A 15,191-nucleotide genomic window follows, 5' to 3' on the forward strand; every position below is an offset into this window, starting at 1 on the left:
AATGCGCAAATAAAAATTAAAACATTCAATTTTTTTCATTTTCAAGATGATAATGCATCTTTCCTGCCAAATAAAAAAATAAAATGCAATTGATGATTCGAAATTTCATTTTCAATACAATCCAGAGGCAAGACTGCCAATATTAAAATTAAAAGGCAAACTTGAAAATTAATCTATAAATAATTTAATGTTTATTTTTTATTTTAATTTAATTTATTTTAATTTAATTTAAACATTTGGGAGATATTTTGCCATTTAATTTTTTATTTTATCATTTAATTAATTAATTTAAAATTGGCTGTAAAGCCTTCCATACCGTTTCCTATCACATATGAAATCAAAAAGGCTTTTTTCAATAAAAATAAAGAAAATGTTTGATAAAATGTTTCATAGCTGTCCCTGAGGCGGTACCCTTTTAAAAAAGTACACCTTTCAAGACTTCATATTAGTACCTCATTGGTACCAAATGTATACAATTCTGTACCTTAATTAGGACCTTTTCAAAGGGCAGTGTCCTTTTAACCATTTTTTCTGACAGTGTAGTCTCCACCTCTTGTTCCCAAAAACATGAATTCTCTCAATAATTACCCACGTTTAAACCACTGTGTCTGATCCCTGTAATGACATGATGAAATGTTCAAAGGGATGACGGCTGAGAGCAGGTGAGAGTGGATGCTGAGAGATGTTTGTGTTTCGAACCCCCTTTAGCAGTAAACCACGAGTGACTCTGTGTGCTTGTTTGACTTTAGGGGACAGGTGCATGCTGGGAGGTTAACCTGCAGGAGTCATCCACAAACACAACCTCAGCACTGCCTGACTTCACGCTGCAGGGTTTCTCAAAGATTTTTACATGGCTTTCATTATTTTCAGAGGTAAAGGACTGTGGTTCTGTCTGTGGATGACACCTGCGTATCTGTATTAATAGAGCTAATGGAACTGATATAAAAGATAGTGTGACAGAACGTGTAGCACCCAACTAAAATAAAACGCGATGCATAGGGGTGGCACAGTGGCTCAGTGGGTGGTACTGTTGCCTCATAGCAAGAAGGTCACTGGTTTGAGCCTCGGTTGGGTCAGGAGGTCTTTCTGTGTGGAGTTTTCCCTGTGTCAACGTGGGTTTACTCAGGTGCTTGAGTGTCCTCCCACAGTCCGAAGACAAGCAGGTTAGTACATTTAAGATGCCACATTGGCCTTCCACAACTTGTGTGTAGCAATCTTTATTTTTTTTTATTTTTGTGCAATTTGTTTATTTAACCTAAAGTTTACTAAACTCTACTTAGTCTTGTGGCGCTTTTCCATTGCAAAGCACCCCACGGTTTGGGTTGGGTCAGCTTACTTTTGGGGGCTTTTCCACTGGGTGCAGTACGTAGTACCCAATACTTTTTTTAGTACCACCTCGGTTGGGATTCCAAGCGAGCCGAGCTGACACCTGTCAGGACTCTGCCACGAGAGTCTGTTTTATATTTATGTTTTATAGTGGTGGCAGGGTTCTGACAGTCTCTTGTTTCGTGTGGAGGCTCATGCCTCTTTATTGTGGCATGTGCCTCTGGTGTCTCGTCTCTTATTCATTATCAGTTCATTCCTTTCACCTGTGTTGCCCTCGTTATCTTGTTTAGTTTCCCCTATTTAATCTCCTCTTGTCTCTTGTCTTGTGCTGGATCATTGTGCTGTATCGTGTCATGTTATGCAGTCTTTGGTGTTCTTTCAGTTTAATGATTTCATCAGAGTGTTTATGTCTAGTCAGTGTTAGTAATTCATGTTTAATGTGGTGTTGCCCCCTCGCAGGCTTTTGTTTTCATGTTTATTTGTAATAAATGTTCTGTGTTCACTCCCCGATATCGTCTGCGCATGGGTTCTCTTGTTCTATGTCTCCAGTTCCTCACAATACCAAATTGTGTGGTGAAAACACTATAGATCACCGATTGGTCTGAGAGAAACACTACCAGCGTCATTGCTATAATGTAAAAGATTAGCTTTACCTTCGCTGTCTGGAGTAAACCTGTTGTCATCTGTGCTTTGCTGTTAGGTCCCCAAACTCCCTTTTAGCGATGAAAAACATCCACAGGTTGAGAATCAGGAACACCATAACAGTTTTTATTCCAGACTTGCAGTTTGTGGTGGCACATTCCTAAACCTTATCCTGACCTAAACCGTGGGGTACTATGCGATGGAAAAGCAACATTAGACTGGCCACCTGGGTGTTTTCTTCAACCAGATATTTTGGGATCCAGCAATCCCTGACTGTGTCTGAAAGCTATTAAACGCTGCTCTTGGAGGCTGCATTCCAGGGCAGGAAGCTATCAAGGCACGTCTGAATCCGATGTTTGCTTTACTCCGATGAATGTCTCCTTAGATACCTTCATCTGATCGATTTTTAAATGCAGCATATAAGTGTCCTTCACTGTCTTCAAAGTCCTACAATGTGTGCATGAGGAAGGGGATAGATCGCGCAGGACCGAGCTTAATTAAGAGCGTCTGAGAAATGGACTGGAGCACAGTTTTGTATAAGTTTGAGTTTAAAATTTACTTTCAACAACTTTTGATTGTAATAAATTACACTGTAAAAAGTGAAAAGTTGTAGCCTGGTTAAAACCAGACCATTTTCGGTAGTAACTGAGATATGGTCTGGCAAAGCTTCATAGACAAATTATTTCCAAAGGGGCGTCATCAACGGGCGTCTCTCAAATGCCTCTGTGTCCAATTGGATAGACCTAAAACCAATCACAGCGATGAAGGAGATGACGTACGCAGAGCTATATAGACGGGATGCAGGTTTACAAACATTACAGGGTGGATCATTTTAGTTGGATCTGTTTTTCTGTCTTTATTTTTGCAGTGTTACTGTGATACATGTATGAATTATAATGTTAGGCTAGTAACGTAATAGTCGAATCTACTGGTATGTTAACATCAGGCACCCAGCACTGACTCTGTTGTTACTATTTTCCACGCAACAATTCCTTTGCATTTTGACTTGCAGACATCACTACTAGCATACAACACAATGCACTTTTCTTCTTTCTGCCTCTCGGTTGCGCGCGCAACCAGTTAATGACGTCGCCGTGCAACCCGTCTATAAGACTTTTGCCACATCCAGTCGGTAACACAGCCATTAAATCTTTTTTTAGATATGAAGGCTTCGAGTGTTGTTCCTTGCTCGGGTTTTTAACGAAAAGGAAAAGTTTAAATCGCTTAAAACAGACGCGATAGCTGATTCAAACGATTGATGTTACACTGCAAAAAATGATTTTCAAGAAAACATTTTCATAGTATTTTGTCTTGTTTTCAGTAAAAATATCTAAAAATTCTTAAATCAAGATGTTTTTTCTTGATGAGCAAAACGACCCAAGAATATAAGTCCAGTTTTTAGACCAAAAATATCAAATTTAAGTGATTTTGTGCATAATACAAGCAAAAAAAAAATGCCAATGGGGTATAAGCAAATTTTTCTTGATTTTTTTTTGAATTTAGTGTTTAAGAAAGAGTGTCAAGATTTTTTGCTTACCCTATTGGCATCCATCTTTGTAATGTACAAAATCTGCTTCACTGTCGCTGCGCCCGCTGTCGTCGCTGTCGTCGCTGTCGTCACTGTCGTCGTCATGTTTCTAATTGGTGCTACGATTTCTCGGTACTAGAAATGGGCTTTAATGGCTTCTTTGCCAGACTACTTGCAGAGCAAATCTAAATTTGCGGAAGTTGTCTGGGTTTCCCAGGCTAGAAAATTTGGATCAACTTTAAAAAAAATTCTTTAAAGGTGCAGTGTGTAATTTTTAGAAGGATCTCTTGAAAGAAATGCAAAATAATGTACAGAACTATATTATCAGTGGTGAATAAAGACCTTTTAAAATGAACCGTTATGTTTTTATAATCTTAGAATGAGACGTTTTTATCTACATACACAGAGGGTCCCCTTACATGGAAGTCGCCATTTTGTGCCGCCATGTTTCTACAGAAGCCCTTAACGGACAAACCTTTTACTAAGTTGTCTCCGACGATGAAATGTTTGTCCGGTGGTGGCTATCGTAGCTTCTTTATGCATTTCAAAAGCAAGGGTTGGGCAGTGGACTGAGCCGTTGGTTGCGATTCGCAACCTCACCACTAGATGCCACTAAAATTTACACACTGCATCTTTAATTGGTCCTTTCACTTTAGTTTTATGAAAATAATTTAAGTTGAAAAAAAAACTTTTTAGGTGTTACCAATTGAAGTAATTGTTTTCAGTTGATCCAACTTTTTACAGTGTTTTAAATATGTGAATGGTTATTGTAAAGAAAATTCTCTATTACGCTACGCTGTCTATGAAGCCTGTCGAATCCGTTTTTGGAGCTGCTTTCATGCACAAACGCTGCCTCCGAGGTCATTGCTTGATTGGGCAGCAAAGCAACAAGCCTAAGCTTTCGCACATAGCCACTGTGTCCCTACAAAGAATAAGTGATATAAAGGAGGAATGAATGAATGAATGTTAGGGGTATGGAACCATAACCAGAATATTTTGGGAAATGTTAAGTCAGTGCTGCCTTAAACATGAAAGTATGACACTGACATAGTTTGCTTGGACAATGTAACCAGGGCAAAGATAACCAGGCCAAAATTTTATTCTTACCTTCAGGGTTAGATGTCTTTGCACAACACAGCCAAGGTTCGGTGGAAATTATAAGAGGACAAGACTCATTATTATGAGTGGCATGCGTTTCACTGCATCTCAAGGCTGTTTCTTGATGTTTTTCTTTTGCGGGCTTGTGCAGCGTTGAGTTTTTGTTTTGATGTTTGCTGAAGAAAGTTTTTGACCCTGGATTCCCCACTGAAATACCAGATTCATCGTTTCGCTTGTGTTGCGAATCACCATGGAGATGCGGTTCGGCTCAATCTGTCTCTCTTAGGCATGACCGGAATTAAAGTCGGATGATTCTCGCATTTAAAATCTGCGTCTGAGAAACGGCCTTGAAAGGAAAAGTGTGATACGGCTCGAGGACACGAAGCGACCGTCCTCATTAGGGTGCCGTTCAAACCCATTTGATTACGGTACGAGCTCTGCCGCGTCGGTGCCGGTGAAGGAGATAATGGCAGTGTATTTCTATGCGCGCTGCAAAGGTCACCGGGTAATGAAAGCTCCTCCTTTCCTTTGTGCTGGTTGAACCTCGTGTCTTGCGCTGCGACTCCCTGACTTTCTTTTGTTTGAAGAGATTTAAAGGGCTGAGTAATGAACCTCCATCCTTGAACTGTCAGTACAGAGAGGAACAACCAGAAGCCATTAATCACAGAGCCAGCACATGAATACAATCAGCCGGCGGAAACTTAATGTGTCTTAGTAATGCGACCGGCTCGCGTTTGAGTGTTGACAGTGATACCCGCCGAAAATAACTTATAAATGTCATTCGTTGAACTGATAGCCGCTTTAGTCTGTATTAGGAGGACGGAGGCTTTTCTCATTTTTTGACAGTTTAACCAACGCTAGTAAACAGCAAAAAAATCATTTGATGTCAGTCTTCCTGTCATGTATCTTGCATGATGTTTTCTTCTACATCTTTTACATAATCTTCACTAAATTAGCTTTGTGTTTACAACAAATAAAAACAATTGAACATGACAGGACTTTACAAATAAATATTGTTAAAGTCATTTCAGGCCTAAACATAGTGGTGTGATTGTCTTGCTGCGGTCAGATGAGGTAAACCAAAGTTTTACTCCTCTTGTCGATCTCTTGCCAAGCAAACCCCAGTGCTGTTTATTTTCACCTCCTGCACAACAGACGCTGTTCAATTATTCATTTCTTTTTTCTAAATAGCGCTTTGAAAAAATGGCGAGAAGCAGAGAAAATGACACAGAAATAAGCCATAGAGAAATTTAGACACGGATTTAAAAAAGGAACTAGAAACCAATTTCTTGGCTGTCAGAGATGTAAATGCGATGTTGTTTCTGTCTCTTTCTCCTGCAGTATAAATGACTTCTTTGTGTTTACGACATCTCAAATCATCAAACATTTATGACGCAGTCAGACAGAGAAACGATAAAGTATCGGCAGAATGAGGTGCAGCAGACGATGTCTGTGTAGCTTTGATGTTTAAAGCTGATATTCCAAGAAGTCAAAGCATTAAAAGAATAGTTGATGGGTAAAGTCATTGTTTTCTTCATCAGTCTTGTGTCGTTCCAAACTCGTGTTTTTTTTAATGGAACACTATGCAAGATGTTTCTGCAGAATATCAAAGCAATCGTATCTTGACCAAAACGTTTCAAAAAGCACATTAAAATAAAGTTTTCCTTTAAATTAATTGGTAGAGCTTTGTATAAGCAGAGCTCTCTGAATGTGGGCTAATAGACATCTAACCATTACCCAAAAATAAATGAAATAAAATAAATCAATAAATGAAACCAATCACCCTGTAATCACTTACATGATTCAATTCAATTTATTTATATAGCGCTTTTCACAAGTGTTAATTGTTGCAAAGCAGCTTTACATGAGAAGATGTAGAGGAGAACACAGAAAATCAATAGATAATATAAGAAGTAGAGATAGCGGCTAAGGTTAAACCATACAAGCGAGCATATTAATAATGTAATGTATACAGTAAAGTGCTAAGTTAAGCTAAAGTTGGCTGACACTCCCTGGGACGAAAACCCCCCCTAGGAAAAAACCCAATGGGAAAAACTCCTAGAAGGACAAAAACCCTTGGGAGGAATTTATATATATATATATATATATATATATATATATATATATATATATATATATATATATATATATATATATATATATATATATATATATATACGGTAGGGATAGGAGGCGGGTGATGGAGTATCAAACATCTTGCTTATTTTGTCAAAAACTACTTACCAAATGTAACGATATTTTGGCAAGAATGGGGTTACTCAAAGCCAGACTACATCGGATCTATAGTTAACCTAGATTGTAAAATGATTGCTACTGCTTGCTGGGCTGTGAATTGCTTTAAATAAAGTACAATCAAATACAATCATACGTATTTTACAAGATGTCTTATTCGTATGAATTTACTGTACATGTCTACATTTGTACATTGAATTGATTTGCTTTCGCAATATTGGGTTAAGATGGTGTATCATTATTGGGTTTTTTTCTAATCGTAGTAGAAAATCGTTTCTAATTCACTTCGTAAGCATTCATACACTACAAAATGCTGGGTTATGTGCAACCCAGCGCTGGGTAAATATTGGACAGAACATTTCACTGGGTTAAAAATGACTAAGTGCTGGGTTGGTTCAACCTTATGTTGTTTGTTATTACAAGCTATGGTTGGGTAAGAACAACCAAGCATTGGGTCATTTTTAACCCAGCAGTGTACCCAATATTCATCCAATGCTGGGTTAAAAAATAAACCAGCATTTTATGAATTAGCCAGCTTGTAAAATATGTAAAAATTTCCATAAGATCAGGTTAATGTATGCAGAAGGATAAATGTAAATGTAAAAGTAGTCCATACTCATGTGAACTTGCTGTAGCTGAAGCTTTATTGATAGAAACAGAGGGAGCATTACTAGAAATAAATCTCTCTGATGTTTTTCTCCAATCTTATTTGCTTTTTATTCATGTGTGCATTTGGCAAACCATTGTATTCAAAGCAACCTACAGTGAATTTAATACGCATTTCATCAGTCTGTGCGTTTAGTTGACCTTGGTTGCTAATTCGGTGTTCTTCCAACAGAGCTGCAATAACTTTTTGTTATTCTGCCAAATATTTTAATAAAATGTCATGGAAATAATATATGAAATATGATTGATGCCCTCTTGAAGCAAAGCGAACAATAGCCCATTGTACTTATATAATAATGTGATGGATATCATTAAATACAATAACGTGTCAGCTTTGGTCTTTTAACTTGAGGTGGATGTGCTTTAGGGATGTGCTGATACTCAGTGTGTTCATCCCTCAGGGTTCACCCGCCAGTAAAGTGCACTACAGAGTGGATCAAGATCTGTCTCCCTACAGCGGCAGTATCTTTGATGTTCAGCAGGACACAGGCAGAGTCGTCACCAAAGTCAATCTGAATGAGCAGCCCACAGCCGTCTTCAGAGTGAGTCTGGACCGTTTCTCAAAGACCTGCTTAACATTTAGGGGCAGGGTTTAGATTAATCCAGGACTAGGTTTTGGTTATTTAGGACATTTAAGTAGTTTTAAAAAAAAGTGAAACCATTCATTATTTGCATTTTGAGACAAAAAAATGGCACTGATGTATGTTAAGATATTTCATTGCGAAATGTTTTCAAATTAAGGCACCATGGGTGATTCTCACGAAATCCAGATTTAGCTGGTGTCCACCATCAGAATTTTTAAAAAGCCCTTGAAGCCAATTTTTTCCCCACATATAAGATTAAGATCTGAGCTTACTATAATCATTATTTTAAGAGGATTTAAAAATATTTTCTATAGAATTATTTACATTTTTTAGATTATCATTATCAAAATTATCATTACCGCAACATGATATTACATTAAATATATGCATTTACAAACTCATGTTTCGGTAATGAGAACTTAAACATGTTGTCTAGGTACTACGACAAACAAAATGTCAACTTTTATCTGGAGAGAAAAAATAAGAACTGCTTACCCGGTAGCCATCTTGAGTGTCACAGTCAATTATGTCCCTTCCGACATTTTTTTAAAATGTTAGTTCATTGAGCGCTTAAACAATGAATGAAAATTTTTGCGGCGGATGAGAAAATGTTTCTTGGACACATTTATATTCCTTATTATTGTCTCTACATTTACCAATGATCACCAAATACCACATGTTTCTTTACTGTAAATGTTTATAGTATAACATGCACTGAAGCTTTTTATTTTTTAGATTTTTTTAATTATAAATATTTCCAGGTCAAAGAAACAAAATCCAGTCATGGACACGTTGCGGTAATGAACATTTTCCCCTTACATGTGAAAAAAAAACAAAATTGGTTTGTATGATGTCATTTGAAATCATGTGCAAAATAGTACATGAAGAGATGTTTGTAACTGTATGCTTCTTATTTTGATAACATTTACTTTTTTATCAAAATGTTTTGTGACACCTCTTAAGTCTAATTTCACGAGAATAACCCATATTAGTCTGGGACTAGGATAAACCCTGTCAGGGAAACCATCCCATTAAAATAACATGACCTGGTTACTCTGGTATCAAAATTTCTTAATGTTGGGTTTCCTAAACACACTGGGTTTAATGTTAGCAGTTTTAGTTATAAGTTAAACTCTAAGAGTCGGTTCCCTGGACAGGGTTTAGATGAATCCAGGACTAAGCCTTGGTTATATAAGGATATTTTTGCTTTTTACAAATAAACATTACAAAAAGCAATACTGGTCTTGAGACAAAACAATGGCACTGATATTTGTTAGGATATGTCAGTGCAAGGTGTTTTTAAATTAAGGCCGCTCAAACATGCATTTTAGTCTGGGGCTAGAATAAACAATGTCTGGGAAACCTAATTCTCTGTTTTCGTCCAACAGAGCTGCAATTACTTTTTGTTATTCTGCCAAATATTTTAATAAAATGTCAAGCCCTGTCTGGGTTACCTCCCATAAAAGCAAATCTACACGATTGCTTAACCATTTTATACACCAGTAATACTCTACTGCAGTCTTTTGATATTTACTGTATATCATTATGCCCCACAAAAAGTATCAAAATAAATTTTAATTTAGAAATTAAAAACATTCCTCTTATTTGAACTGCATTCAAATTATTGTCTACATAAATTGCATGTATCATATTTTTTAATAACTTAATAGATCCAGACAAAAAACATAAATGCCACAGTCACAGCTCTATCTCACAAATTCTTGTAGCTGGTGGTGATCGCCTATGATGATGGAGAACCGGTGAAGATGAACAGAACTACGGTGGAAATTACGGTTCTCCAGCCCTCCAGGATCCCCATCTTCACCGAAGAGGAATACAGGTGCGTCCGGCTATCTGTGCAGAATATAGCAGCATATCTTACGACACGATCTCTTTAGGTCTCTGAGTGTTTTCTGCAGGCTTATTCACAATCTCTGCATGACTAATGAGTGTTATCTCTGAATATATGAGCAGAAGTGCTGGTGTAAAGATCTCCAGTGCATGCTGTTGCTTTCCAAAGGTCACGTCTGCAGCTTATCAGCGTGTTTTAATGCAGATATTGAAAGTTCTGGAGTAGCACGTGAAGGGTTTTAAAGGTTCCTGATACACGTTGGTTTCATTTGCAGTTTTGATTGTAGTGAAGCAACATCATATATATGATGTTAATAGTTTGGATTGACCTCACCATCAACAACACACTCTTAAATTTCCTCTGGTTTTTGTTTTTAGGATAGGAAGCCTACAGTATAATAGTTTGTGTTTCTGTACAGAGATATTTATGATGTGATATTATTTTTTATAACCCGCATCAGTTTATTCTTTTATCCATGTTTATACACAATAAAGAAACACTAAAGGATCAGTAAAACACTTTTGAAACATTACAGAGCGATTGCGACTTGACTGGTGGTGTAGTTTGAGGTTTTAGTAGCATTGGGCTTGTGGTTGTTTTATTTACGTTTAAATAAATAAATATCATACAGATAAGCTTTTTATGAAAGGTGTTTACACTTTTGCTTTTCATCATTTTTCCATGATAATACCATCCAAGTCCAAAAACAAAACTAGGGATGCACCAATATGGAAATTTTGGCCGATACCGATAACCGATAACTCTTTATATTTGGGGGCCGATAACCGATATCTATAGGCCGATAAATATTCATATTATTTTCACAATGAAAAACTCCCAGAACGCAGACATCTTGTTTTTGCGCTAGACTAGCATACTCTTCTTAAGCCCGCAACACGTGTCATCTTCGTGCTATGTCACAGAACGCACCAATAAAAACTTCACATGGCCAGCAATGAGCAAGTGAAGTGGTTCAACAAACCAAAATAATCCATCATTTATCGGCTTTCATTTATCGGCCTAATTTTGCTATCAGACCGATAACCGATAATATTAAAAATAAGCAGTTATCGGCCGATAACGATATGTCGGCCGATATATCGTGCATCCCTAAGCAAAACACTTGTAAATAAAACTCAATATTACATTATTTATATTCACCTTTTTTTGTATTAGCCCCTTACACCAGCATCTAATCCCTAAAAATATAAAAAGTAATTCAAATACATGTTTAAACATTAAAATTAAGATACATTTGTAAAAATAAAAAAGACATTAATAAATAAATACATTGATGATTAAGATTAGTTGTATTCTTTGTATTGATGTAATATTCACATACATTTTTACGTACGTTGGTGATTGAAATAAAACTTTGTAATTGTCATCGATACCACAACCTGAGTACATCTGATCACATGGTTTGATAAAATGGCATCCCAACTGTTGGATTAAACCTAAATATTTCCATATTTAACCTAGCCTGGTTTCCCCATGCTGCCTTGCAGGCAATTTTTTTCAACCTACAAGTCTAGCATGAAAACCATGGGCCAATTTTTCCCCTGAAATAGGGAACCAATCACAGAACGGGGAGGGGGCAGCAAGATGATGATGACGTCTATGCGACACACTGAGGCAGTATTGTTATTGTACTGTACTGTGGTTGTCACAGTGCCACTAAATTGTGTTGCTTTTTAATATCAATATACAGCTACCAGTTTAGTTGCATAGCTTTCAGCTGTGTGCACACTTACCTGATAAAAGTTGTTGATGCTTGAATTTATGTCGCTCCACATCACCTGGTATAATTGAAACAGTTGGCTATGAGCTACGTACAGACACATTTGATAAACATTCATTGCGCCCAAGAAACGGCTTTGTGCATTCGTAAACCACGCCTCAAATACGAGAAAATGAGTATGTGGTATTAGCCAGGCTATATTTAACCCAACCATTGGTCGAAACATCCCACCATCCCAGGTTAATCCCAGTGGCTTTAGCATGGGCTAAATAAACACCATTTTTCATAGTAAAGTTTGGGGAAGGCGCCACATACTGGTGACAATTTGTGTGTGTTAAAGGAATAGTCTACTCATTTTCAATATTAAAATATGTTATTACCTTAACTAAGAATTGTTGATACATCCTTCTATCATCTGTGTGCGTGCACGTAAGCGCTGGAGCGAGTAGTTATACGAGCAAGTTTGGTGGTACAAAATAAAACGTAGCGCTTTTCTAAGCGGATTTAAAAGAGGAACTATATTTTATGGCGTAATAGCACTTTTGGGAGTACTTCGACTCGGCGCAGTAACACCCTCCCTGTCAGGACTCGGCCTTGAAGTCTTGTTATATTTGTATTTTGTCATGGTGGCAGAGTTCTGGCAGTCCCTGGCCTTGTGTGGAGGTTCATGCCTTGTTTTTGTGTTTGGCATGTGCCTCCGGTGTCTTGTCATTTGTCCCCGCTCCCTCGTCCTCCTGCTTAGTGTTAATTATTACTTATTCCCATCACCTGTTCCCCGCTCGTTATCTTGTTTGGTTTTCTGTATTTAATGTCAGTGTATCTTTTGTTCTGTGCAGGTTCATTATGTTCTGTACCCTGTTATATGTTCTAGTCTAGTCTTGCTATCTGGTAGAGGTTTAGTGTTTCATGTTTCATGTCGTGTACCCCCTCGTGGGTTTTTGTTTTGTTAGTGTTTGTTAAAAATAAAGTGTTTTCTGTTTATCCCTGACATCGTTGCGTTTGGGTTCATCTGTCCAGCAAACCCTCACAGATGAACCTGCCACCACTGAACCCAGCGACGGTGTCGGGGCCCGTCGTATCATCTCTAGTGGGGCTTCTACTACCAGTTGTAGTATGCCCAATACCGGACTGGCTGACCAGGAGGAGTCGTGAGCAGTTCTACTCCGTGCTATGGAGAGCCGCCGTAGACTCGGATCCTAACCTCGAGGAATTGGCGGTCTTGGTCGGTCCGATCCACGGCTTGGCCGCTGTTCGGGTTGTTGTTGGGATGTCAGAGCCCGCGCAGCCCGCGCAGCCGACAGAGCCCGCGCAGTCCGCGCAGCCAGAGCCGGAGCCCGCGCAGTCCGCGCAGCCAGAGCCGGAGCCCGCGCAGTCCGCGCAGCCAGAGCCGGAGCCCGCGCAGTCTGCGCAGCCAGAGCCGCAGTCCGCGCAGCCAGAGCCGGAGCCCGCGCAGTCCGCGCAGCCAGAGCCGGAGCCCGCGCAGCCAGAGCCGGAGCCCGCGCAGTCCGCGCAGCCAGAGACTGAGCCCGCGCATTCCCAGCTGCGTCCTCGCCCCAAACCCCCGTGGACTGTCCTGTTTTAGTATCCTGTGGACTTATGTGTGTTTGATTTAGTTTTGTTTTATCTTGTTTTTGGCACCTCTTGTTTAGTTTTAGTCTGATGTGTTTTAGTCTGATGTGTTCTTGTCTTGTCATGTTAATTATGTTCTCTTGTCTTGTGTGTTCCCTTTTTGGACGCCAGGTGGCGTCCTTTGAGGGAGGGCTACTGTCAGGACTCTGCCTTGAAGTCTTGTTATATTTGTATTTTGTCATGGTGGCAGAGTTCTGGCAGTCCCTGGCCTTGTGTGGAGGTTCATGCCTTGTTTTTGTGTTTGGCATGTGCCTCCGGTGTCTTGTCATTTGTCCCCGCTCCCTCGTCCTCCTGCTTAGTGTTAATTATTACTTATTACCATCACCTGTTCCCCGCTCGTTATCTTGTTTGGTTTTCTGTATTTAATGTCAGTGTATCTTTTGTTCTGTGCAGGTTCATTGTGTTCTGTACCCTGTTATATGTTCTAGTCTAGTCTTGCTATCTGGTAGAGGTTTAGTGTTTCATGTTTCATGTCGTGTACCCCCTCGTGGGTTTTTGTTTTGTTAGTGTTTGTTAAAAATAAAGTGTTTTCTGTTTATCCCTGACATCGTTGCGTTTGGGTTCATCTGTCCAGCAAACCCTCACACTCCCTCTCCCATTATGAGAGTGAGAAGGGGAGCGGACTTTTCAGGCGAGTCGAAGTACTCCCAAAAGTGCTATTACGCCATAAAATATAGTTCCTCTTTTAAATCCGCTTAGAAAAGCGCTACGTTTTATTTTGTACCACCAAACTTGCTCGTATAACTACTCGTCTTAAATAGGAAAAACGTTGATGTGTTTGGTCACTTCTAACTTTATCTCTAAATGGTACCATTGAATGAATGGGGCTAAGCTAAATGCTATCGAAGCGTCGCAGCGCGCTCCAGCGCTTACGTGCACGCACACAGATGATAGAGGGATGTATCAACAATTCTTAGTTAAGGTAATAACATATTTTAATATTGAAAATGAGTAGACTATTCCTTTAAATCTGCTTATAACATTTGAACTGATAATTCAGTATTTTAAATCAGTGGTTTTCAAACTTTTTGGCATGCGCCCCACCCCTTCTGTAGGGCCCCCCAAAAAAAAAATTCATGACATAAAACAATCTCAAACTTAAAATTTGAATTAAACAAAACATATTAAATTATCTAATATACTGCTGTTGGTTAGTATTTCTACTTTTCTGAGGTTTAATTACACAAAAGTTATGATGAATTAATGTATTTTTAAAAAAATGGGGCGCCCCTTGCACCATCTCAGGCCCCTCAAGAAAAATTTTTTTTTAGGATGTACAATAAGTATTTGGTGTCCCCAGAGTACGTATGTGAAGTTTTGGATCAAAATACCGTATAGATAATTTATTATATCATGTTAAAATTGCCACTTTGTAGGTGTGATCAAAAATGTGCAGTTTTTGGGTGTGTCATTTAAAATCCAAATGAGCTGATCTCTGCAATAAATGGCAGGGTCGTGGTTGGATCATGCAGATTAAGGGGCGGTATTTTCCCCTTCTGACATCACAGGGGGAGCCAAATTTTAATGACCTATTTTTTCCAAATGCTTGCAGAGAATGGTTTATCAAAACTAAGTTACTGGGTTCATCTTTTTCACATTTTCTAGGTTGATAGAAGCACTGGGTACCCAATTATATCACTTAAACATGGAAAAAGTTAAATTTTGATGATATGTCCCATTTAAATGATGCTCATTGTAATGTTTATAATGTAACTACCTACTTGACACTATAATTACTGTTGCTTCAGATCTGGTGTTTCATACTTCATAGTTTAACTATCAGCTAAATGTTATTTGTTATGTATGGTATTATTAGAGACCTTTACAAGAAGTTAATCCACATGTCTAATACTTTTGGGTGAGGTGTTGTCA

General features: G+C 38.5%; 1 protein-coding gene across 2 annotated transcripts in view; it reads left to right on the forward strand.

Moving 5' to 3' along the window:
* Window positions 1-15,191, forward strand: part of pcdh15a (protocadherin-related 15a) — a 351,466-nt gene that overhangs the window by 255,483 nt on the left and 80,792 nt on the right. For both annotated transcript variants that reach the window (XM_073873588.1, XM_073873587.1), the window contains 2 exons: window positions 7,915-8,055; window positions 9,825-9,937. In XM_073873588.1, coding sequence (XP_073729689.1) covers window positions 7,915-8,055; window positions 9,825-9,937 — 254 coding nt within the window. The remainder of the gene's footprint in view (window positions 1-7,914; window positions 8,056-9,824; window positions 9,938-15,191) is intronic.

Source organism: Misgurnus anguillicaudatus, chromosome 11 (genome assembly GCF_027580225.2).
Source record: "Misgurnus anguillicaudatus chromosome 11, ASM2758022v2, whole genome shotgun sequence".
NCBI classification, from domain to species: domain Eukaryota; kingdom Metazoa; phylum Chordata; class Actinopteri; order Cypriniformes; family Cobitidae; genus Misgurnus; species Misgurnus anguillicaudatus.